This window comes from Salvelinus alpinus, chromosome 17, assembly GCF_045679555.1.
Source record: "Salvelinus alpinus chromosome 17, SLU_Salpinus.1, whole genome shotgun sequence".
NCBI lineage: Eukaryota > Metazoa > Chordata > Actinopteri > Salmoniformes > Salmonidae > Salvelinus > Salvelinus alpinus.
In genome coordinates, this window is record NC_092102.1 from 8576691 (window position 1) to 8602881 (window position 26191).

A 26191-nucleotide genomic window follows, 5' to 3' on the forward strand; every position below is an offset into this window, starting at 1 on the left:
GTTTTTAAATTGAGGATGCTCAATTTTAATTTGAATATGAGTTCCATGTCCTACAAGACGGAGGAGTAACGCCATCTGACATGAAACATGATCCACATGTTTAAATAACAGCCTATAAATGTGTTATAAGTGTTATAATATATTAGGCATATATTAAGATGTTTATTCAATGGTTTAACTCTGAAATTGATTAATGAACTTGTTTTTCTTATTTCATTATTGATTAGGTGCCACGCCCCTCCCAGTCCAATCACATGCCTTGTACAGGTGCGCTCAGTACCAGGCTTGAGCACACTTGAAAGTACATGCTGTACTGGATAAACCATGTTTACAATGAGCACAATTTGTATTTATTTATTTACCCTTTATTTAACTAGGCAAGTCAGTTAAGAACTAATTCTCATTTACAATGACGCCTACCAAAAGGCAAAAGACCTCCTGCGGGAAGCGCACATCACGACAAGAGAGACCTAAGGCAAACAACATAGCAAGGCAATGGGATGGCGAGAAAGAAAGAAATATGGCCAAATACACAAGATAAATGCAATAAGCACTATGATTTTATGAGAACGTGTTTTTAAACTTCCAATTTGAATATAAAATCTGTTTTATTGTGGGAATATACTGACATCCTCTAAAGTTCCACCTACGACCATTGTTATCTCTCCCTAATTTGCATATCAATGGAACCGCGCAAACTTCAATGTGTATTACTTATGTTATTGTATGTGTATGTTATTATTACATGACATATTTGACTTTAAAAGTTATTAATAAAGTGTGATATAATGGGTTAGTATGATCATCGTTAACGTTAAATGTTGAGTAACAGCGGAGAATTCTAATTTAGTCGCGGTCATTTTACCTGCTTAATCTGTCAGATGGACCAATCGGAGCAAACCACTCCCTCCCATCTCCTTTTATACATTGGAGGCTGTACAGACAGTTGTTATTTAATCACGTTTCTTTTAGAGCGGCATCAGCCAGCTAAACAGACTTACAGTATTTGAAGAAAGGGAGGGTTATCTGACGGTTAATCTATAACAATTAAGCGTCATAAATTTGATTGTCATTAGTTTAACTCAAGTAATGAAAAATACACATATTTTTCCTAAACACTTGTTTTCGACAAAAAAGAAGTCATGGATATACGCAACGGGAGGAGGCGAAAGATAAGAACCCCAAGAAGTCTGAGGGCTTACAAAAGGCTGGTTGAAGCACAGAACGCTACCGCCAACATGACGAAACGGGAGGTATGCAAAGTCCTGAGGTCGCTAGCGGTAGAGAACAACAACGTGGACATCGATGTCCCCATGGAGGAGCACTGTTTCTCTATGAACTTTAGTAAGAACGAGAACCTCGAGGAGCATGCTATGGTTATGGCACCACGCTACAGTCTGTTGCGAGAGGTCGGAAGGGGCAGCTATGGGGTAGTGTTCGAGGCAATTGCACGAAGGACAGGGGCAAGGGTAGCGGTTAAGAAACTCCAGTGTAACGCTCCTGAAAATGTGGAACTCGCTCTGTCAGAATTCTGGGCCTTGGCAAGCCTGGAGAAGAAGCACGAGAATGTGGTGCAGCTCGAGGAATGTGTGCTACAAAGGAATGGAATGGCCCAGAAAATGAGTCATGGAAATAAGAGGTCAAAACAATACCTGCGGTTGGTGGAGACTTCACTAAAAGGTACCTATAGCTTTTTACCTCGATGAAATCCACTGCCTGATTGGTTCTTGTTGTCACTCTTTAGTAGCTACTATAACTACCTATATTGAAACGATAACATGGCTTGCTAAATTAGCTCGCTCTGATCAGTACAGAGCAGGCCAATCAAAAAAATAATAATATCCTTATTAACTTTGCTGCTAACTCAGTGTTTGACCCATTGTTTGCAAAAAGGAGGCACATTTTTCGAAGTTGCTGATCAGCACATACAAACGAGGTAGATAAGCGTTAATAAACCTACACTTTTTTTTAACCAAATGTAGCATTGTGTAACATGTTAACGTTACCTGTTGTTTCTATTTGGTTACTTTGAATGGCAAACAGAATAGATGGGCAGTTATTATTAGTTTTAATAGTCACATGTACAGGGTTGCAGACGTAATTATAGGGTACAGTGAAATTCTTGCACCCTGAGTTCTGGCAATGCAGGACAAAGTGAAAAAATATATAAAAAAATAACAATGGAAATAATATATACATATGAACAGCTGTGGCAATGATACATGTCAATTGGGGGTGGGGGCAGGGTAAATGTCTGGGGGGGGGGGGGTATGTACCATCATAATGCTTTATTTTGCTTTATTTTCCAGGTTGATCAGTCTCATTCATTTGTTTTTAGGAACAAGATTTCGAAATGCCCATGTGCCACGTATAGGTTAACTGCCACAATGAGCTATAGGCACAGTGTGCTATTCCCAGCACTTGAGAACAGTGTTCTAGTTGGCCATCAGTAAACCCTTTCCTGGTTGGCTGCAAATTTGGATACATGACTGAATCAAGCAATCAATATGTTTTGCAATTGATGGTATTAACCCAAGCTATTGCCTCTTATTTATTATTATATTTTCTATTAGTATGAAATGTACGTCACGTGACCTTTTTTCCCTAGTCAAGCTTATTTGAGCTAAGTGTGAAATATGCCAATATTAATTAGGATTAGATTGTTTTGTTTTGAGGCCCACAGATACTGCTGAATCTTGCTTTTAATCTCTAGACTCACTGTTCAGAGCCGTTAGCCTCAGTACTGCCTTTGCTGGCCTTCCTTTGTATAATTAGTTATGTAAGTGTCATCATTTCAGGCCATTTATTTTTTCAACAAATTAAATATTAATCTTGACTTGACATAATTTTATCCAATATGCATCATTTAAAAAAAACAAAAGGAGCTTCTCTAGGCTATATAGTCAACATTTTGATTAACATTTGTTTTGAAGCCTAGAATGAATATACTGTATGGTGATCATCCTAAACTCAGCAAAAAAAGAAACGTCCTCTCACTGTCAACGGCGTTTATTTTCAGCAAACTTAACATGTGTAAATATTTGTATGAACAGAATCAACAACTGAGACATAAACTGAACAACTTCCACAGAAATGGAATAATGTGTCCCTGAACAAAGGGGAGGTCAAAATCAAAAGTAACAGTCAGTATCTGGTGTGGCCACCAGCTGCATTACGTACTGCAGTGCATCTCTTCCTCATGGACTACACCAGATTTGCCAGTTCTTGCTGTGAGATATTATCCCACTCTTCCACCAAGGCACCTGCGAGTTCCTGGACATTTCTGGGGGGAATGGCCCTAGCCCTCACCCTCCGATCCAACAGGTCCCAGACATGCTCAATGGGATTGTGATCTGTGCTGTTCGCTGGCCATGGAAGAACACTGACATTTCTGTCTTGCAGGAAATCACGCACAGAATGAGCAGTATGGCTGGTGGCATTGTCATGCTGGAGGGTCATGTCAGGATGAGCCTGCAGGAAGGGTACCACATGAGGGAGGAGGATGTCTTCCCTGTAATGCACAGCGTTGAGATTGCCTGCAATGACAACAAGCTCAGTCCGATGATGCCGTGACACACCGCCCCAGACCATGACGGACCATCCACCTCCAAATCGATCCCGCTCCAGAGTACAGGCCTCGGTGTAACGCTCATTCCTTCGACAATAAACGTGAATCCGACCATCTCCCCTGGTGAGACAAAACCACGACTCGTCAGTGAAGAGTACTTTTTGCCAGTCACGTCTGGTCCAGCGACAGTGGGTTTATGCCCGTAGGTGACATTGTTGGCGGTAATGTCTGGTGAGGACCTGCCTTACAACAGGCCTACAAGCCCTCAGTCCAGCCTCTCTCGGCCTATTGTGGACAGTGAGCACTGATGGAGGGATTGTGCGTTCCGGGTGTGTTCCTGGTGTATGTCGGGCAGTTGTTGCCATCCTGTACCTGTCCTGCAGGTGTGATGTTCGGATGTACCAATCATGTGCAGGTGTTGTTACATGTGGTCTGCCACTGCGAGGACGATTGGCTGTCCGTCCTGTCTCCCTGTAGCTCTGTCTTAGGCGTCTCACAGTACGGACTTTGCAATTTGTTGCCCTGGCCACATCTGCATTCTTCATGCCTCCTTGCAGCATGCCCATGTTCACGCAGATGAGCAGCGACCCTGGGCATATTTCTTTTAGTGTTTTTCAGAGTCTGTAGAAAGGGCTCTTCAGTGTCCTAAGTTTTCATAACTGTGACCTTAATTGCCCACCGTCTGTAAGCAGTTAGTGTCTTAACGGCCGTTCCACAGGTGCATGTTCATTAATTGTTTATTGTTCATTGAACAAGCATGGGAAACAGTGTTTAAACCCTTTACAATGAAGATCTGAAATTAATTTGTAAAAATCCAAATATCTTTGAAAGACAGGGTCCTGAAAAAGGGACGTATCTTTTTTTTTTTTTCTGTGAAAGTTTGTTGGACAATAATGCTCAGCAAACACTTCAGCACTGTCTTAACTTGTCTAGGCCAGTGGTTCCCAAATTAGGTGTCGGCAGGGGGTCGCGCCCACCCAGTATTTTTTTAAGTTACTCTTGAAAGTTGTAATAGTAGAATGCACAAGGTGCAATTAAGAAATTGGGTAGTGAATCATCAGTTCCTCTTGTCATGTTAGTCATTACATACCTTAGAGAGCTATTTATAACTAGATGTTATTTTTTTTTCTCGCTCAGATATCACATGAATACATATTAGACATTGCAAAATTTATAGAATTGCATAAAAAAATGCCAAATGTTCTTTGCACCCCATGACAAAATGTGTAGAATTGCAGGAAATAAGCATTAAATCACTGCACCACCCAAACTTCTCTATCCTTGTCCTACTGTAGTCTTTGTTCAGTCCTAGGGGTGTGATGTTGATAAAGGCGGTGCAGTGATGAAAAACAATAGGATAAAAGTGGATATTGGACTACTTATTCCATTCCCCTTTAAATCCCAGTAGGGCTGTCCCTGACAAAGAACCCGATGGTCACTCTGACAGAGCTCCCGTGTTGAGATGGGAGAACCTTCCAACAGTCTGCCAATCAGGCCTTTATGGTAGAGTGGCCAAACCGAAGCCACTCCTCAGTAAAAGGCATATGTCAGCGCTTGGAGTTTGCTAAAAGGCACCTAAAGGACTCTCAGACCATGAGAAACATCTGAAGAAACCAAGATTGAACTCTTTGGCCTGAATGCCAAGCGTCATGTCTGGAGGAAACCTTGCACCATCTCTACGATGAAGCATGGTGGTGTCAGCATCATGCTGACTTTTACATCACAATAGTCCTAAAGAAAATAATGTACTTTTTACTCCATACATTTTCCCTGATACCCAGAAGTACTCGTTACATTTTGACAGGAAAATGGTCCAATTCACACACTTATCAAGAGGTCATCCCTACTGCCTCTGATCAGGCAGACTCACTAAACACAAATGCTTAGTTAAGTTATGTCTGAGTGTTACTGTGCCCCTGGCTATCCGTCAAAAAAATAAAATAATGTGCTGTCTGGTTTGCTTAATAAGGAAGTTGAAATTATTTGTTCTTTTACCTTTTAATACTTAAGTACATTTTAGAAATTCCATTTACTTTTGATACTTAAGTATATTTTAAAATGAAATGCTTTTAGATTTTTACTGGATGGCTTTTACTTGTCATTTTCTATTAAGGTATCTTTACTTTTTCTGAAGTATGACAATTGAGTACTTTTTCCACTACTGGAAAAAAATCTATTTAAAACATTTTAGAATAAGGCTGTAATGTAACAAAAAGGGGTCTGAATACTACTGTCTTCTGCATTAAGCACTGCCAATAAAAATTAAGACGCACACATTACTGAAGAAGGAGCTAGAGATCAATATAGCCTAACCAGAAGAAAAAAAACCTGTTCCCGACCCTCCTGCTCCGGTTGCTCTCTGCTGCTGGCAGTACGCTCCTGAAGTTGCAGGTAATGGGCTACACCAGCGGCCGGCAACTTTTTCAATTTAGAGTGCCAAGTTATCCTACCATTTCTACTGATCTGTGTGCCAGTTAGGATTTTCGTATGCACATTTTTGTGGAACAGTTTAATTTCACTTACAATGTTCTTCATATCTCAAAATCAATGTCATGTGATTAATCAAAATTCAAAATGAAAATTATACAAATCTAAAAGCTATTTCTATTGCCATTGCCAATATGTAAAAATAGCCTACATAAAGCCAACAAATAAAAACATTGCAGCCTGCATGTGGAAAATATTCTATAAATCACATTGGCTATGCATGGCCTGTCTGCAAGGAACTTGAAACATTGTATGAACTATTGCATTAACTTGGTCCGACCCGAAGCTCGTGCTAGCGAACTTACAAGTTTGTATAAAATATTCTGCGGCGTTAGTTTCCCCTGCCATTGAGCTCCACAAAGACACAGCTGTAGGCTATTTTGCACAGGGGCTAAGAAGTAATCAGGTAGGCCTATTTTTATCACGATTCCACTGGATCAGAGCATGACATTCCCCCCCCCCCCCCCCTTTCATGCTGAGTGGTAATCGACACAGAGAAAGCTGGGAAGATTTTTCAAATAGGCTATATTGAACTATTCACTCTCAATGGATGTAAAAACAGACTTTGTTTACTTGCTGTTTGAGGCGAAGAAACATTTTTCTTTAAGAAGCTCAACAGAGACGGTGAGTTACGATTTCTGATTTGTCTTATCAGATCCCCAAATGGGCACACTTATAGACCTACATTTGCCCGAAGGCCTGGTAGACTAGTCCTACTTCTATATGCGTAATCGGGTGAGCTTTCTTACTCAAGATTGACAGGAGCGCTCCAACAAAAGACAATGAATAAATTGACAACTAGTAAATGGAATGAAATAAACCAACTTGTTTTTTTCTCACAAGTGTAGCCTAGGTTGTGTGCTCTGCAAACGTGTCCAACTACTACGATGACAATGGTAAGACCGTCGTAGTAGTAATAATAATAATGTTTTCAATATTATTAACAGAAATTACTAACCAAACAAACATTGTAGATGATAAATTCTGGGAACATTGTGGGGCACAGACAGATTAGGTGTGCTCTTCGGACACAGTCCCAGAGACCCTAGCCAAGATCTGTGCGTTGATGATTGCGCTGTTGCACACAGCCTGTGTTAATGTGTGTAGATAGCTTGCCACAGTTTATTTGAGAAACAAGTCCTGTTTGTTTTCATAGCCATCATTGCACATGATGTGGAAAGGGGGGGCAGTGTTTCCCCTATATTCTTTTAGCAGCAGCAGGCCGCCGGTGCTAAGTCATTGCCGACTGTCCAAAATATATACTTAAATTAAAATAATAATTCAGTGCAAACTTAAACGACTAAAACCTGATATAAACTATGTAGAAAAGATAAAGGAGCTAGATAGAATCTAAAATTCAAAACATGTCATGGCATGGGGCCTCCATTGATTTTATCATGTTTGAGGCACTCAGATGGCATGGCAAAATGCGTAGAATTGCAGGAAATTGGCTTTAAAACATCCAGATTTAGTCTACGGCCAAGATGACAGCCTTTAAGATTGGCGAGGTTCCATTGGTTTTGCCACTCTTAAATGCTCTTTTGTCTGTCCCTAGGTGAGCGAATTCTGGGCTACCCGGAGGAGCCGTGCTACCTATGGTTCATCATGGAGTTCTGCGAGGGCGGGGACCTGAACCAGTACATCCTTTCGCGACGGCCCGATCCACGCACCAACAAGAGCTTCATGCGCCAGCTGACCAGTGCCGTGGCCTTCCTGCACCAGAACAATATTGTGCACCGCGACCTCAAGCCCGACAACATCCTCATCTCCCAGAAGTCAGGGTTGCCTGTGCTCAAAGTGGCTGACTTCGGCCTCAGCAAGGTCTGCGCAGGCTTGGGCAAAGACGGCAATGAGCACCCCAAAGCTGGAGGCGACGGAAACAACGTGAATAAGTTCTGGTTGTCGTCAACATGTGGCTCAGACTTTTTCATGGCGCCCGAGGTGTGGGAGGGCCACTACACGGCCAAGGCGGACATCTTTGCCCTGGGCATCATCATCTGGGCCATGCTGGAGCGGATCACCTTCATCGACGCCGAGTCCAAGCGTGAGCTGCTGGGCACCTACGTGCGTCGGGGCACTGAGATTGTGCCAGTGGGTGAGGCGCTCCTGGGGAACCCCAAGATGGTGCTCCACATCCCGCAGAAGACACGCAGCACCATGTCTGAGGGGGTGAAAAAGCTTCTGCAGGACATGCTTGCGGTCAACCCCCTGGATCGGCCCGACGCCTTCCAACTGGAGGTGCTGGTGAACCTAGTCACGTGTGCTGTGTGACACCGCTCCCCTCCCATTCCCTTTTCCAAACCATGGCCAGTAAGAGAAGGGTCTGCTTTTTTACCAGGTAGGTTTTCCTCCTCACATGGACACCACACGTGGGTCGTTCCATATGATTTCAATCACTTTCTGACTGATCCCCTTTTGATTTGAACAAGACCTTCCATACATGTTTGCTAGGGCTGTGACGATACCAGTATCCCGTTTTTCCCATGGCAAATATGAAACCACGACGGAGACCCAAGTCTTTGGACTTAAAAAAAAACCTGCGGCATGTAAAACGTGTGCTATATCCTGGAAAATGAATGCATTAATCAAATTGTACTGGTCACATGCAGATGTCAATGCGAGTGTAGCGATGTGCTTGTAGTTCCGACAGTGCAATAATATCTAACAAGTGATCTAACACTTCCCCAACAACTACCTAATACACACACATCTAAAGGGATAGAATAAGAATATGTACATATAAATATATGGATGAGCGATGGCCGAGCGGCATAGGCAAGATGCAATAGATGGTATAAGGTACAGTATATACAGTTGAAGTCGGAAGTTTACATACACCTTAGCCAAATACATTTAAACTCAGTTTTTCACAATTCCTGACATTTAATCCTAGTAAAAATTCCCTCTCTTAGGTCAGTTAGGATCACCACTTTATTTTAAGAATGTGAAATGTGAGAATAATAGAGAATGATTTCAGCTTTTATTTCTTTCATCACATTCCCAGTGGGTCATACGTTTACATACACTCAATTAGTATTTGGTAGCAATGCCTTTAAATTGTTTAACTTGGATCAAACGTTTTGGGTAGCCTTCCACAAGCTTTCCACAATAGGTTGGGTGAATTTTGTCCAATTCCTCCTGACAGGTCTGGTGCAACTGAGTCGGGTTTGTAGGCCTCCTTGCTCACACACACTTTCTCACTTCTGCCCACAAATTTTCTATAGGTTTGAGGTCAGGGCTTTGTGATGGCCACTCCAATATCTTGACTTTGTTGTCCTTAAGCCATTTTGCCACAGCTTTGGAAGTATGCTTGGGATCATTGTTCATTTGGAAGACCCATTTGCGACCAAGCTTTAACTTCCTGACTGATGTCTTGATGTTGCTTCAATATATCTACCTAATTTTCATGCCTCATGATGCCATCTATTTTGTGAAGTGCACCAGTCCCTCCTGCAGCAAAGCACCCCCTCAACATGATGCTGCCACCCCCGTGCTTCACGGTTGGGATGGTGTTCCTCGGCTTGCAAGCCCCCCCCACCAAAGTACGTTCATCTCTAGGATACAGAATGCGTCTCCTTCCTGAGCGGTATGACGGCTGCGTGGTCCCATGGTGTTTATACTTGTGTACTATTGTTTGTACAGATGAACGTGGTACCTTCAGGCGTTTGGAAATTTCTCCCAAGGATGAACCAGACTTGTGGAAGTCTACAATTATTTTCTGAGGTCTTGGCTGATTTCTTTTTGATTTTCAAACTGAGTTTCAAGGTAGGCCTTGAAATACATCCACAGGTACACCTCCAATAGGCTAATTTACATAATTTGAGTCAGAATCTTCTAAACCCATGACATAATTTCCCAAGCTGTTTAACCTGTCTAGGACTGGTGTTCCCAACAGCCAATGAAATTGCAGGGTGCTAAATTCAATCAACAGAAATCTCATAATAAAATTTTCTCAAACATACAAGTATTAGACACCATTTTAAAGATAACATTCTCGTTAATCCAACCACAGTGTCCGATTTTCAAACAAGCTTTTTGGCGAACGCAGAACATATCATTATGTTAGGTCAGCAACTAGTCACAGAAAGCATACAGCGATTTTCCAACCAAAGAGAGGAGTCACAAAAAGCAGAAATATTGATAAAATTAATCTCAAACCTTTGATATTCTTCATCAGATGACACTCCCGGGACAACATGTTACACAATACATGTATGTTTTGTTCGATCAAGTTCATATTTATATCCAAAAACCTCAGTTTACATTTGGCTTTGCCTCCAAAACATCCTGTGAATTTGCACAGAGCCACATCAAATCACAGAAATACTCATAATAAACATTGATAAAAGATACAAGTGTTATTCACAGATTTAAAGATATACTGCTCCTTAGTGCAACCGCTGTGTCAGATTTCAAAAAAACTTTACGGAAAAAGCAAACCATGCAATAATCTGAGTACGGCGCTCAGACAACAAATCAACCCAAAGAGATATCCGCCATGTTGGAGTCAACATAAGTCAGAAATAGCATTATAAATATTCACTTACCTTTGATCTTCGTCAGAATGCACTACCAGGAATCCCAGTTCCACAATAAATATTTGATTTGTTCCATGAAGTCCATCATTTATGTCCAATTTACTCCTTTTGGTTCGCTCGTTCAGTACACAATCTAAACTCACGAAGCGCGGGCAGGTCCAGGCAAAAGTTCAGACCAAAAGTCATATTACAGTCCGTAGAAACATGTCAAACGAAGTATAGAATCAATCTTTAGGATGTTTTTAACATAAATCTTCAATAATGTTCCAACTGGAGAATTCCTTTGTCTTCAGAAAAGCAATGGAACAGAGCTCGCTCTCACGTGAACAAGCATCGCGAGCTCCTTGCGTTCTGCCAGAGCCCTGACTCATTCCCCTATCATTTGGCCCCACTTCACAGTAGAAGCATCAAACACGTTTCTAAAGACTGTTGACATCTAGTGGAAGCCTTAGGAAGTGCAAAATGACCCCATAGACACTGTATTCGATAGGCCAAGAGTTGAAAACCTACAAACCTCAGATTTCCCACTTCCTGGTTGGATTTTTCTCAGGTTTTTGCCTGCCATATGAGTTCTGTTATACTCACAGACATCATTCAAACAGTTTTAGAAACTTCAGTGGTTTCTATCCAAATCTACTAATAATATTAGCAACTGGGGCTGAGTAGCACGCAGTTTACTCTGGGCACGCTTTTCATCCAAACGTGAAAATGCTGCCCCCTATCCATAATAAGTTAAAGGCACAGTCAACTTAGTGTATGTAAACTTCTGACCCACTGGAATTGTGATACAGTGAAATAATCTGTCTGTAAACAGTTGTTGGAAAAATCACTTGTGTCATGCACAAAGTAGATGTCCTAACCGACTTGCCAAAACTATAGTTTGTTAACAAGTAATTTGTGGAGTGGTTGTAAAACAAGTTTTAATGACCCCAACCCCTAAGTGTATGGAAACCTCCGACTTCAACTGTACGTATGAGATGAGTAATGTAAGATATGTAAACATTATTAAAGTGGTTAGTTCAAAGTGACTAGTGAGTCTCTATGTAGGCAGCAGCTTCTCTCAGTTAGTGATTGCTGTTTAGCAGTCTGATGGCCTTGAGATTGAAAAACAGATTATATCTCTCTGTCCCAGTTTTGCTACGCCTTCTGGATATTAGTGGGGTGAACAGCCGGTGGCTCTGGTGGTTGTTCTTGATCTTTTTGGCCTTCCTGTGACAATCGGGTGCTGTAGGTGTTCTGTAGGGCAGGTAGTTTGTCCCAGGTGATGCGTTGTGCAGACCGCACAACCCTCTGGAGAGCCTTTTGGTTGAGGGCGGTGCAGTTGCTGTACTAGACGGTGATACAGCCCGACAGGATGCTCTCAATTGTGCATCTGTAAAAGTTTGTCAGGGTTTTAGGTGACAATCCCATTTTCTTCAGCCTCCTGAGATTGAAGAGGTGCTGTTGGGTCTTCACCACACTGTCTTTGTGGGTGGACCATTTCAGTTTGTCTGTGACGTGTATGCCGAGGAACTTAAATCCGCTACCTCCACTACTGTCCCTTCGATGTGTATAGGGGGGTGCTCCCTCTGCTGTTTCCTGAAGTCCACGATCATCTCCTTTGTTTTGTTGACGTTGAGTGTGAGGTTGTTTTCCTGACACCACGGCTCCTCCCTGTAGGCTGTCTCGTCGTTGTTGGTAACCAAACCCACTAATGTTGTGTCGTCTGCCAACTTGATGATTGAGTTGGAGGCGTGCTTGGCCACGCAGTCATGGGTGAACAGGGAGTACAAGAGGTGGCTGAGCACGTACCCTTTTGGGGCCCCAGTTTTGAGGTATTGTTTCCTACCTTCACCACCTGGGGTCGGCCCTTCAGAAAGTCCAGGACTCAATTGCACAGGGTGGGGTTGAGACCCAGGGCCTCCAGCTTTTAATGATGAGCTTGGAGGGTACTATGGTGTTAAATTCTGAGCTGTAGTCAATGAACAGCATTTTTACATAGGTATTCCTCTTGTCCAGATAGGACAGGGCAGGGTGCAGTGTGATGGTGATTGCATCATCTGTGGACCTGTTGGGGCGGTATGCAAACTGAAGTGGGTCTAGGGTGGCAGGTATGGTGGAGGTGATATGATCCTTGACTAGTCTCTCAAAGCACTTTATGATGACAGAAGTAAGTGCTACGGGGCATTAGTTATTGAGTTCAGTTACCTTTGTCTTCTTGGGTACAGGAACAATGGTGGCCGTCTTGAAGCATGTGGGGACAGCAGACTGGGATAGGGAGCGATTTGAATATGTCTGTAAACACACCAGCCAGCTGGTCTGCGCATGCTCTGAGGACGCGGTTAGGGATGCCATCTGAGCCAGCAGCCTTGTGAGGGTCAACACGTTTAGATGTCTTACTCACATCGGCCACGGAGAAGGAGAGGGGGGGGGCCCGCAGTCCTTAGTAGCGGTCCGCGTCGGTTGCACTGTATTATCCTCAAAGCGGACAAAGGTGTTTAGTTTGTCTGGAGGCAATACGTCAGTGTCCGTGACGTGGCTGGTTTTCTTTTTGTAGTCCGTAAATACCTGTGGACCCAGCCACATGTTTCGTGTCTGAGCCGTTGAATTGCAACTCCACTTTGTCCCTATACCGACATTTCGCTTGTCTAATTGCCTTGCGGAGGGAATAACTACATTGTTTATATTCGGCCATATTCCCAATCCTCTTTCCATGGTTAAATGCGGTGGTTCGCACTTTCATTTTTGTGCGAATGCCGCCATCTGTGGTTTTTGGTCTGGGTAGGTTTTATTAGTCACAGTGGGTACAACATCTTCAATGCACTTCCTTATAAACTCACTCATTGAGTCAGCATACATCGATTCTCTGAAGCTGCCTGGAACATTTCCCAGTCCGTTTGATCAAAAAAAATCTTGAAGCGAGGATTCCGATTGGTCAGACCAGCGTTGAATGGTTATAGTCATGGATACATCCTGTTTGAGTTCTGTCTATAGGACGGTAGGAGCGAGATGGAGTAGTGGTCGGATTTGCCGATGGGAGGGCGAGGGACGGCCGTGTATCCCTCGCGGAAGTTAGAGTAGCAGTGGTCCAGTCTATTGCACGTGCTGCAATCAATATGCTGATAGAATTTAGGTAGCCTTGTTCTCAAATTTGCTTTGTTAAAATCTCCAGCTACAATAAATGCTGCCTCAGGATATATGGTTTCCAGTTTACATAGAGTCCAGTGAAGTTCCTTGAGGGCCGTCGTGGTATCTGCTTGAGGGTGTATATACACAGCTGTGACGATAACTGAAGAGAATTCTCTTGGGAGATAATATGGTCGGCATTTGATTAAGTAATTCTAGGTCAGGTGAACAGGTGGACTTGAGTTCCTGTATGTTGTTATGGTTACACCATGAGTCGTTAATCATGAAGTATACACCCCCATAAATGTGACTCTGGATGTTTTCCTGAAGAAGTTAAATTCACTCCGTGTTTTGTTTCCCTGCCATGATACTAACGAGTATCGCGATACTGGTCTCATCCTGGTCCTAATGTTTGCCCAAGTAACTTTTTGGACCTGAATGCCAAAACATAGAGGTGCTTGAAGTTGACCCATTTTCCATACCACACGCTACCATGACACATCCATGTCTTCATCACTGAAATGGACAAACAGAATTATATATACTTTGAAAGCTTACAAACAGGGTTGTCAAACTATTCTATGATTTTTTTGAAATAAAGTAAGTTTAACTAATCTGAAGTGTTTGTTGTGCCCGTCATCGGTTGAGACACACTATACTCTTAAATTCAGGGCGGGTGTCCTTCTGATCATAGAAATAGAATTTATAGGATGGACCTATCCCTTCAGACCATTGCAATTTAGCTGGTACACATCAGATTATTGTTCTTCAATAAAACAGTTTGACAACCCTGTTTGTAAGCTTTCAAATTTATATCAAACTCAACCGTTTATCTCTTTCAGTGATGAAGACATGCATGTCTCATGGTAGGGTAGGGTATGCAAAATGGGTGAAGTTTGAGAACTTCAATCTCCTGAATGTTTTGGCGTTCAAGTCTAAAAAGTCACTTTCTGAGAACTTCTACCATGGGCAAACATGAGCTATTCTCCTCACTGCCAGATTGACTTTAATCTGAGGTAAACTGTTTTTGACTCGGTAGAGGTTTTGGCCTCCCTTCTCTGTTCAGTCAGTCAGCAACACAGGAGAGGGACTAGTAGGCTGGTAATGCCTTGATGCACTGTCTGCTGTTTTCAAATACAAACGTGCTGTGTGCAGAGTCCAGACAGGTAACTCTGCATGCTGGAGACCCCTAGCTCAGTCTCTTACCACTTGTTGTTTGTCTGCTTATTCAGCCAACCCCTCACCCTCTTTCTCTCTTTTGCTCTCTGGCTTTAATCAAAACCATGCTACTTGCCCAAGGGCCAAAATGTACCCTGTATAGTTGCCAGTACCAGTTCAAACTCCACACCTCCCCCCCTCTCTCTCTGGCCCACTTTTCATTCTTTCATAACACTGTCCTACAGATCATCGCCTCAGGGGCTTTTAGTTTAGCACTTTGTATGCCTGTAGATGAGGAGATCAGCTGGGCTCGTCACCTTTCCCAAGGCAAACACAGCCCAGCCAAACCCAGCCCTTCCTCCTCCTCTGTGAGAGTTGGTATCAGTTATCTGTAAACAAGCCCTATTATTCCTGGGCTAAGTTGAGTGACAGACGCCCTTTGCCTTACCTGTCAGGTACACTCGCATCACACCCCACCCATGTTCACTTTTTCAACACCACGGGTTGGCCTGAACTCATTGCTCTGCAGACTATACCTTGTGTTCCTTCCTTAATTAATCCTGTTTTTTTTTATCATGAAATATGGGAATTTCCTGGTAGGCTGATTAATTCCTCGTAGGGCATTGTGCCATGTCAGTCTTTGGGCCGGGGTTGTCCTCACCTTGTTTTTCTAAGAGACTATTCAGACTTGTTATCTCTCAGTGGATGACTCCCAGTGGCTGTGTGGTTGGGCGTAAGGCACCAGTGTTCAAATAGTAGCCTTTTTGTTTTCTTTAAAATACTTGATCTACGCACACTCAAACTACCGTTTACTCCTGAGGTGCTGTTACACCCTCTGTAGCCACTGCTTATTATTTGACCCCGCTGGCCATCTATGATGATCTGGCCTTAATGCCCATGTACTCTTATCTCCATCCGGCACAGCCAGAAGAGGACTGGCCACCCCTCAGAGCCTGGCTCTTCTCTAGATTTATTCCTAGGTTCCTGCCTTTTGAAAATAGTTTTTCCTAGCCACCGTGCTTTTACATCTGCACCGTCCAATCTGTCGCTCTGAACATGGGGGGTTAATGAAGGGTTACGGGGGGGGGGGGGGGTAATCCTGTGTTCAATACTAATCCTTTCACTGCTCTCAAGTTAGTGCAAGAGGATTATGCAGAACTGAAGGTGAGGTCATCATCTCAGTCCAGTACCAACTCCACCAACCACTGCTGTGGGCATCCTCCACCCTCCATCCTCCACCCTCCACCCTCCATCCTCCATCCTCCACCCTCCACCCTCCATCCTCCACCCTCCACCCTCCACCACACACTACACTCAGAGCAGTCCATGGTTAGTGTTAGCTTCCCCCACCCTCCCACCTCTGGATAGCTGCACAGACTTCAGCTGCCAGTCCATGCAAGGTTCAGGAGCCCTCCACTTTTCCACTCCCCCACCCCTCTCCCACTGGTAGACAATGAGGCTGCTGCTCTTTCTCAGTGAGGGCTTACTGAGGCTCACGCTTGGAACATCTTGTCCTCTGCTTCTCCACCTGCCTGCCAGCCTGTGTGTCTGTCTGCCTCTGTACCCAGATAAACCAGACCAATGAGCATTAGCTTTTGAAATAATGTTTTGACAATGTGAATACTGTAGTAGGATTTTTGTATGAACTGGGGGATTTGGAGTGCACTGCACATGGTGCGAAGTAACATGTCACGTAAAAGGCTTGTCTAATGAATGTTTAAGTCTGTGACATCAGCAAGGAGCACTGACTGTAGTGCTTTACATAAGTCTTTTTATGTACGGTGTATGGGTCCCATACAGAGTCTAGTTCAAACTGGCCCAGGGCACACGGTACACTTTAGGCGAGCAGAAGCTCGTGTTGAAACTTGAACTCGCTCACACTCTCTTTACTAGGGTCTCTATGGAAATAGTGTTTACGAAGTGGTTTGGCTGTATGGTACAGTTCTGTGGGCGTGTCTTACTGTATGTATAGAGGCTTGTTATCAGGGAAACTGGTCGGGGAGTGGGAGTGTGGGGATGACTGAAGTCAGCGAAAGCTAAACATAATATTAGAGTTGACTGAGAAATGCCAGCAGGAGGGCACTTGTTTTATATCGGATTTTGGGTGAGAAAAGGGCCGGGTGTTGAAGAATGAGAGCATTTTGGATTAGTTATGTAACGGGGTGTGTAACTGAGTAATAGGGATTGTAAAAAATTATAAAAGACCCTTGTAATGAAAGGGCTTTCAAAGAAGCCTGTCTGGAACGTGGGTTAACAACCCAAAGGTACATTTGTTGTGAGCTTCACACGTCGTATGGAAAGTCAGGTTTCCATGAAAGCTGATAGTCGAATCACCTGGTTGTGCAAGTAATACTAGGAAGTACGTTTTTTTTTAAATATATATATTTTTTGTGCACATCCACACCTCGTCATTGTTCTTTGGCTATACCCAACCCCCCCCCACCCCCTCTGCTGTGTCACTGTCATAACTGGAGGGCCTTTGCCTTTCTGCTCCTCTGCCCCCAGTCAAACAGCACGGTTGGCTGGTGATGTAATTGAATCTAATGGATCTGCTTTTGTACGCACCCCTCAGGGTCTAGTCTCACCCTGCCTTAGACTCTGCCTATATCACTGTCTGGTCGCCAGTGCTATGGCAGTGCTAGAGTTCTGCGTAGGCATAGAGTAAGTGATTCTCAGTGCTCTTTGGTGCCATGTTTGTTTTAAATCACTTTATTTTGTCACACTTATTTCTGAAGTTCTGCCTTTCAGCATTGTTCTTCTGATTATGGTTGGAGCCTTTTAAACTCTTAATTGATGGATGAGAGATGCATGATCAGGTAATGTTGTCGCGCTCGCTCTCAAGGATGTTTTCCACTACGAACATTCTAGATAAGCGTCACTGCGGTAGCTTCACTGAGAGTCTCCAAAGCTCCACACACTTTGCCAACCCCAACCAAAGCCATAAACCACCACCACTTTCCCACGAATCCTCAACTCGCGCTAATATTTAATCACTTAAGATGGGTGAATTACTTGAGGTGAATTCCTCTCAAACCTGAAGACAAACACACAGGCACAGCTAACCTCAGTGTCAGTTTGGGCGTTGCATAAGTTTGTCTGTTTCTCTGTTGCGCTTTCTGTTCCTTAAGCTCTATTTGATGGTTTTCTATGGTGCGGTTGTGGTTTGTACAGAGCTAGTTATAACCGGTTTTGTTGAGGACCAGACTCCTCTGCTGGTTTTAATTGCTATGCTGAACGAGGCCTGCCTGCCTTTCTCTCTCCATCGCCCTCTCCCTTTCTCTGGAGAGGGTAAAGGCATCTGCATGCTTCCCAGACGAAACAGTTCGAAAGAGTTTGTGCATATATTATGACATTTTGTGACGTTTTTGTTAGTTTTGGACTTCAGTAAGGTTTTTTTCCGGTTGATTGGGGGCACATTTTTTCTTGATGCTAACCGAAGTCTACGCCCCTTCGTCAGTGGTTGGACAACAGTAGGGATTCTTCAGTGAAGTCACGCCTTGTCATATAACTACTGTACTTGTCTGGCAGTGGTGGGTGGACTGAGGCTTTTCAGCCTTTTCAAATGCAGGAGCATGAATAATTCCAGTTAGTTGAGTATCTAAAGAGAAGCTTAAATGAGACGGGAACTTACTGGTTTATTAGAAAGTCACTACTTTGAATTCCCATGTAATTCTATGGTGTAAAATCTAGCGGTCGACCTGTTGCTTACAGCCCCGTTACTCGGCAGTGTAATCGAGGCATCAATATCCACATAAACCCACGTTGGCATCTGCATTCTTAGGCCTACTTGCATAAATCATCTCAATCTTTAATATAGTACAAGTGAAGTGCTTTCTGTGTAAAAGCTACACGAATTGTTCAGTGCTACCAAACCACATTTACCACCGTTTTTCAACTCTATTGACACCCAGCCAGCGAGGGTCATGGATTGGTTTGTTACACAACCACTCGTAAAAATATGAATGTTATTTTCCTAAACTCGAATGGTAATGAGTTGCATGTATCCTGGACTTAGAGGAAGCCCTCCTCCCCCACGTTTCCACTGCAGATGCCAGTCTCTACTGGTTTTAACAAGGTAGCCCTTTTGGGGGAGCATGTTACGCAACACGTAGTGGGATGTTTGAAGAATTACAATGTGGCTCAGTTTCACCCTGCAGCCCCTCTTGTTCATGTGATGTTTGCCTTGGTTCCTGCTGCAGGCACGGACACTAGCAAACTGTGCACCCCTTTTTCCAGACCAACAACAATCAAACCAACAAAAAAAGGGGGGGGGGGGGGGGGGTCAATTGGGTGCCTAAAATGGCAAAAGGTTGCAAGAGTCTTCGTAGTTAGGCAATCTTAATGTTTGAGTCACGGTATGGGAAGCATGCTAGCGGCATGGGGGAGGTTGTTTCAGCAGTCTTTAAATGGCCCTGTGCTCAGAGTAGGTCTCTCCCACCCGGAGTCTGGACAGGACCTTTTAGCTGGCTCGTGTTCATTAGGCACTAAACGGGAAGAAAACTCACTGGAACTGGTTGAACTTGTTCAATAAGAAAAACACATTTTCTGTTTTTTGTTGAAAAACATTTGAAAGCATTTTCTGTTGCTTGCCCTAAGGACCGTGACCCTGGTTCATGGCAGCGTGCATCCTCCTCCTCAGCAAGCCTGCACATGACTTAGAATGGGAGGTGAAGTCGGACACCACCGCCGAGCTTAAGAGCAATCAATAATGGCTGGCATTTAGCCTGTCCTTGTCAGCTGCTGTAGGGCCCTTACAGCAGCTGAGAGCAGGGTTAACGAAGGAAAGGGGCCCTTTTGCTTGAGGAACCTCAGGTGCTGCAGTGGTTGCTGCATAAGAGGGGCCATTTAATGGGGTTGTGTAGACTGCCCCAGTGGAGACCACCATAAAGAATTTATTGTAGTGAACCCGAGGGTATTTATACCATGAAACAATCCGTGACCTCAGACGTGCCATTCGGGGTCGCATAATGAATCCCACCAATCATGCACATCTGAATGGTTTTGCGTATTGGCACAATTCTATAGGCTTCATTTTGTATGCACAGATATTGTTTGCTGGTTCAGTAACATGCACTGGAGTTCCACAGTACACTACTAGCACTGCCTAAAGAAAAATGATACTCATAACCTGTAAGCCTCTATTTCATATTGGCTGACATTCAACCATCTTATTTTCTCCCCTCTTTCCAGATGTTTACTAACTCAATGTGGGATCCCGAGTCTGTACAGAGGTGGAAGAAGGGACTCTGATCATCTCTGAACTGTAAAACCTCTGTGATTGAGGCCAGCACTTCAATAATCAGGACACCATCACAGGAAAAGCTATGCAATCAAGTCGTATAGAAAGTCAGGTTCTCTCCCCGTCATCTTCTGTTTTAAATTTGGAATGTTGTCACCAAAAAGCCAAAAGACATTCACCAATGTATGATGGTCAGCTATGCCAGACCAGTGCTTCCTTGCACACCTGCTTTGAAATGGCCCAAAGGAGTAATCGTGATTAAGTTATGTTTATATTTTTTTTCTTTGGTCCGGTTATGTACGGGTTCTTCCTTCTCCAATGTTGACGTGTTGTTGGATGGGGCCACAGGCTAGTATGAATGGATCCTTGTCACGTATGGACTGGAGAGGCTAACATGTTGCATTGTGGACCCTCTATGCCAGAGGTTTAAAAAGTATTCCTAAAATGACCGATGATAATGTAGAAGGGACTTAATTTGTATCGTGGAATTAGTACTGGGATGGACATGAACCTTCTTATGATGGGATAAATGTCAGACATTTTGGTCAGGGAGTTGGTCAGCCACGGATTACCAGTACTATGATAAGATATTATGAAAATAGAATTTAACTGCACCGCTGACAAACATACAATAACGTATCTGCACTGTATCTGCACTCTCTGTTTATTAGCTAGCCAGCCAGATTTAGGCCACTTTTTAAAAAACATTTATGGAATAATTTAACTGCCAATAGTCTGAGTCTATTCACGTAATAATAAGGAATTACCCTCGACCACGCCCCATGAACAGCAAACATTCTTCTTCTCTCCCCCCCCCCCCCCAGTGTAAAGGAGCAAACGTTGTTTTTCCCCCTATGGCCGAAAAGCTGCTGTGGTGTTCAATGTACATGTAACCAGATCTGAAATCCCGACCTACGGTTGGTAATCCTACGGTTGGTAATGCTACGGTTGGTAACGGTAATACTACGGTTGGTAATGCTACGGTTGGTAACGGTAATGCTACGGTTGGTAATAGAGCCCTGAGGCTTCAGGCTATTCGGCGTGGGAAATGTGGGGACCCAGTGTCCAGGTAGGCTACACGTATCTGTGCGTACAAAACATTTCATCACAGCTAAGACATTTAACTTGTTCAGTATAGTCTGTTTGTAATACCACTACTTGTATAGTCTGTTTGTTTGTGTTGTTGGTCTTGGCTAGCTTAATGTTCCAGTCGGTAGCTACCTTGCACTCTATGTAACCTTTATTTTATCAGGGAGTCATACTGAGACTAAGGTCTCTTTACAGATGAGCCCTGAATTACATAAATTACAGAAAATACACATCAAAATGCGAGCAGAAAGACAGTCGTTAAAAAACCAACACATTCATCAGTAATGAGGTCGTCATGCAAGGTAATTGTTATGTAATGGCATAAGGTCATGTGGCTGCTAGCATCGTCATGAAAAGGGGCTTGAGGGAAGCCCTACAATATTAAGTAGTGAGAACACTCAGGAGCAGGCAATGGTGAAAAGTCATCTTTAGACGTGTACTTTGCTTAAATGTAATTTTGTAATTGACTAAAACAAGCAGACAAAAATAAAATTGTGTTTGAAAAAGGCCAAGTATTTGCTGTGAGCCAATGGGGTAACCTAGGTAACCACAGGTTGTTTTCCCCTCAGGCAGGCTGGGTTGTGATGTTCTATTCTAATAACAAATGGGTCTATTTAAGCAATAAGGCCCGAAGAGGTGAGGTGTATATAGCCAATATACCACGGCTAAGGGCTGCTCTTAGTCACAACGCAACGCGGAGTGCCTGGACACATCCCTTAGCCGTGGTATATTGGCCGTGTACCACAAACCCCTGAGGTGCCTTATTGCTATTATAAACTGGTTACCAACGTAATTGGAGCAGTAAAAACAAATGTTTTGTTGTACCCGTGGTTTACGGTCTGATATATATAACGGCTGTCAGCCAATCAGCATTCAGGGCTCGAACTACCCAGTTTATACATGCCAACATTCCATTCATACAATGCAGTCAATCCACAGCCATACACTGGCTGACATTGATAATAGGACTCAGACAAGTTGTAAATGCAACGGGTAATGACTGATATCGTATCATATAATGGCACTCCCAGCTTTCCAAGAGAACTGTAATGGTCTGTTTTAAAGGCTATTTATACAGAAAATTGCTATTAAACCTAAATAAATGGCATTTCTAATTATGACTATTTTACGTTGACAAGTCTATTACACAATTTCTGATCTGCAGAAAGATAAAAGGCATTTGATAAGTAAAAGCAGGGTTATTCCTCTACTGCCATTCATTCCAATGAGACTGGTTTGGCCAATATGGTTGCTATTTTCACCCCATTCTGGAACTTTGAGAGTTTAGTAATTTACTAGCATCTCTATGACTTGTATACTGTGAATGGGAATTAAATTCAATACAACTTTATTATACAGACAATTAAGAACAGTTGGTTTAGCAGTTCCCCGTCCTCAATGTGGACTCACGGACCTAGTATCAACCAAGCTGCATCATCAACACCCTTGTTTTCCTCCCTCTACACTCTTGTGCCTTACTTTACCTTCATCAAATGGAGAGCTAACTCATTTGATTCACCCCCAAAAAAATATTTTAATGCAGTATATAAAAAATATTTTGATGCAGTATATAATTTGTCCCTGGTAGCAGGCCTATATCAGTTGATAATATGTTGTGCATTTGAAGACAGAACTGTTTGTCTCTCTATGAGATTATAAAATGGTTTTAGGGGCATTGCTTTAACCAAATTGTCCCAAGAGTTTTGTACACTGGTGTCACAATGTAATATTGGGCTAAATCTAAATTGATTATATCATGTATCCAAAAAAGGAGGCATGATATGGAATGATGTTAATTTAAGACCAAAAAATGATATTAACTCCCAACTTTTGACTGAGTAGCTAGTAATTACTATGAAAAGTCTTAGACGTGTATATTGTATGTCATTTACCATTATGTTTTTGAACTTGCACAGTCATATTTTCTACAGGAATTTATTTAAAAAAGTGAGCATTTTATGGTTTCAATGTGAGATGTGCATGAAGATTCATGACCCTAACCAAGTGAATTGTATTCTAGCTACTCAGACTCACTTGGCAGTCTAATGCCATGTAAGGGAAAAGTGGGAACCTTTTTGAGTGCTTCCAAAAACTTTTTTTTAACACTTATTTGACTTTGGATAGTGTTACAATAAAATTTGCCTTTAACATTGTGTAAATAATGCTATGGGATCGAAAGGACAGTTGGAATCAATATCATCTGATCTTTGAGTGGTTCTTGAATATCTGTTGTGGAGGTACTTCCATTTAGGAAGTCTGTATGGTATTGGGAATAGTTCCCCAAGTAACACCAAGACGAGGTTAGAAACATCTTTCCAAAATGGGTCCACTTTAGTCCACAACATCTGCCTAGCTGAAGTCTCTTTTAATGAAAGTGTTTCCAAACTGGCAGAATGTCATGTTCAGTACACAGTAATGCTCTGTATAACATGTTGAGCCATCAGTTGGTTTCCTGTCTCTGTTCTGTAACTTTAGTGAATAGTGCATGGTGCCATGTTCCTTGCTTACCATTTGAGCCCGTTTTAGTCGTTTCACTTCACACGGTAAACGAGGGGTGTGTGTGTGGAAATCGCAGTTGAGTGGACAGGTATTATACACCCCAGACGTACACAACCCCCCCCCCCCCCAGATAGTTGTCGTCAACGTTTTTCAAACACTACCACTTTGAAGAGGCTACCTTCTGGATTATGAAGTCTCTTTTTTTTAATTTTTAATGATTTTGACTTGTTGTATTTTTGCTCATGAGAATTTGTCACGCGAAGTCCGAGTTACAATACCCGCTCAGGTAATGGTTGACTGTCTAAAACCAGGGCTGGATCATTACAAAAGCTCATTCTTGATTGCTGAGTGTGGACTATTTAACAAATAGTTGAACCGCAGTATATTGGGCATATTGTCCACTGTCTAACTACTAGCTTTTGTTTTGTGAGCACGGTAGTTGATGGTTGACTCGTAAACGTGTTTCCAGGATTCAGTTGAGACAGCAGCTTGTGCTGCCCCATCACGGTCGAGGCAATCCATCCTCCATATTTATTAGCCCAGTGTAGCATCCTGTTTTCACTTTTGCGTTTTTGAAGGGCAATTTCTTTAAGTGTGATAGCTTTAAACCTGGGACTGTTTGTTTCTCTTTAACGTCAACCAACCTCACAGGTCAAACTCCTCAAAAGCTTCTCGATGTGGTTTTTCGTTTAGCTACTTTTATTGCCGTTTGTCATTTTGAATACTTTACCTTAAAGCTTAGCTGCAGAAAATATTTGGCTTTTGCCTTTTTAGAAATGTTTTTGAGTAACACACACCTCTCTCTTTGATACCTCTGTTTTAATGTTACAGCCTGTACATTAACCTGGATTCCTCAGCTTTACCGATGGGACCAGTTTGTTACCTGGAAAACCTCTTGTAACCTCTGACCTCTTTCACAGTGTCATCAAGTATGTGAGCGCTCCATTAAACGTCATAGCCACGTCAACTGTCACATGACTACCCAACTTTAATGTCGAAGCACCGCCACAACGAAGCTCTTTCTGCCACCTACTTGTTCATTCATGACATCGTATCTTGTTGGAGTAGTAAACCATGTTAGCGTGTAGGTTAAATTACCGTCTTCACTCCACTTAAAATCCAACACTCCTCTATGCAACCTTCTCTCACTGTATACGTTGCGTAAGGAACCACAGCATTTCTGTTCTCCTGATCTACTACTTTCTTTCATCACATTGTCAGTGTTCATACAGTACGCGTCTTTACAATGTCATGTAAAATATTAACTTTCTGTTCAAAAAGCTGACTGGAGCCATTAGGTGTTTTAGCAAAGCATTGTGTTTTTTGCTGTAAATGTTTTGACAACTTCTGTTTTTCTTGAAATAAATGATCCAAAATACAAGTCTGTTTGGTTTTAATATCATCACCCCAATTCATTCATTAGACATGAGAAAAGTAGCATTTTGTAATCTACTCCAACAAATACTTCTGTTCTTGTACAGTGGGCTCAAACCAACCTCTGCTAGCAGTCTTTAAATCAAATTGTATGTCACATGCGCTGAATACAACAGGTATTCTTGCTTACAAGCCCTTAACCAACAATGCAGTTTTAAGAAAATATATATATATTTTTAAAGTAAGAATAACATAATTTAGAGCAGCAGTAAATAACAATTGCGGGGCTAGATACAGGGGATACCGGTACATTGTCAATGTGCAGGGGCACTGGTATTGAGATATGTAGGTAGAGTTATTAAATAGATAACAGAGTAGCAGCAGCGTAGAGTGGGGGGTGCAATGCAAATAGTCTGGGTAGCCATTTGATTAGCTGTTCAGCAGTCTTATGGCTTGGGGGTAGAAGCTGTTTAGAAGCTTCTTGGACCTAGACTTGGCGCTCCGGTACCTCTTGCTGTGCGGTAGCAGAGAGAACAGTCTATGACTAGGGTGGCTAGAGTCTTTGACAGTTTTTAGGGCCTTCCTCTGACACCGCCTGGTGTAGAGATTCTGGATGGCTGGAAGCTTGGCTCTGGTGATGTACTGGGACGTATGCACTACCCTCTGTAGTGCCTTGCAGTCGGGGGCCGAGCAGTTGCCATACCAGGCAGTGATGATCCTTTATGAACTGGTTGAACCCCACTTATGTAACCAAGTTCATGGCACAACAGTAGAGTAGTGGTCCTCTGTAGCTCTATTGGTTGATAATGGCGCTAGCTACACTAGTGGGTTCAATTCCTGGGATCCAAAGTCAATTCCTGCACGCATGACTAAGTCACTTCGGGTAAAAGTGTCTGCTAAATCGCATCCATTATTATATATTAGATGGCGTGATAATTATTTTTTGATACTCCCAATTTGAGAACTATTCTGACCAATTTGGTCCTAGTCTTAAAAATGTAATAAATGATTGTAGTTGTCAGTATCTCAGAGTGCCAGCTATTATGTCTGCTGTCTGTCAACCAGCTTAATCGAGCCCCCAACTGTCTCTGTTAGTCTGGTGCTCATCTGAGCACAACTGATCTGCATCAGACC

At 42.8% G+C, this 26191-nt stretch overlaps 1 protein-coding gene across 1 annotated transcript; it reads left to right on the forward strand.

The window, feature by feature from the left end:
- Window positions 1-934: 934 nt before the first annotated feature.
- On the forward strand, window positions 935-25064 carry LOC139542064 (serine/threonine-protein kinase 35-like). The gene is made up of 3 exons (XM_071347066.1): window positions 935-1680; window positions 7611-8393; window positions 20047-25064. Exons 1-2 carry the CDS (start codon window positions 1143-1145, stop codon window positions 8324-8326), a joined length of 1254 nt encoding a protein of 417 aa, XP_071203167.1. The 5' UTR covers window positions 935-1142; the 3' UTR covers window positions 8327-8393; window positions 20047-25064.
- The last annotated feature ends 1127 nt before the right edge of the window (window positions 25065-26191 follow it).

Bases quoted from the DNA above. Each gene is read 5' to 3' on its own strand.
- LOC139542064 (XM_071347066.1), top strand. From the start codon at position 1,143: ATGGATATACGCAACGGGAGGAGGCGAAAGATAAGAACCCCAAGAAGT. The intron at 1,681-7,610 runs GTACCTATAGCT...GTCTGTCCCTAG, and splicing joins GGTGGAGACTTCACTAAAAG to GTGAGCGAATTCTGGGCTAC.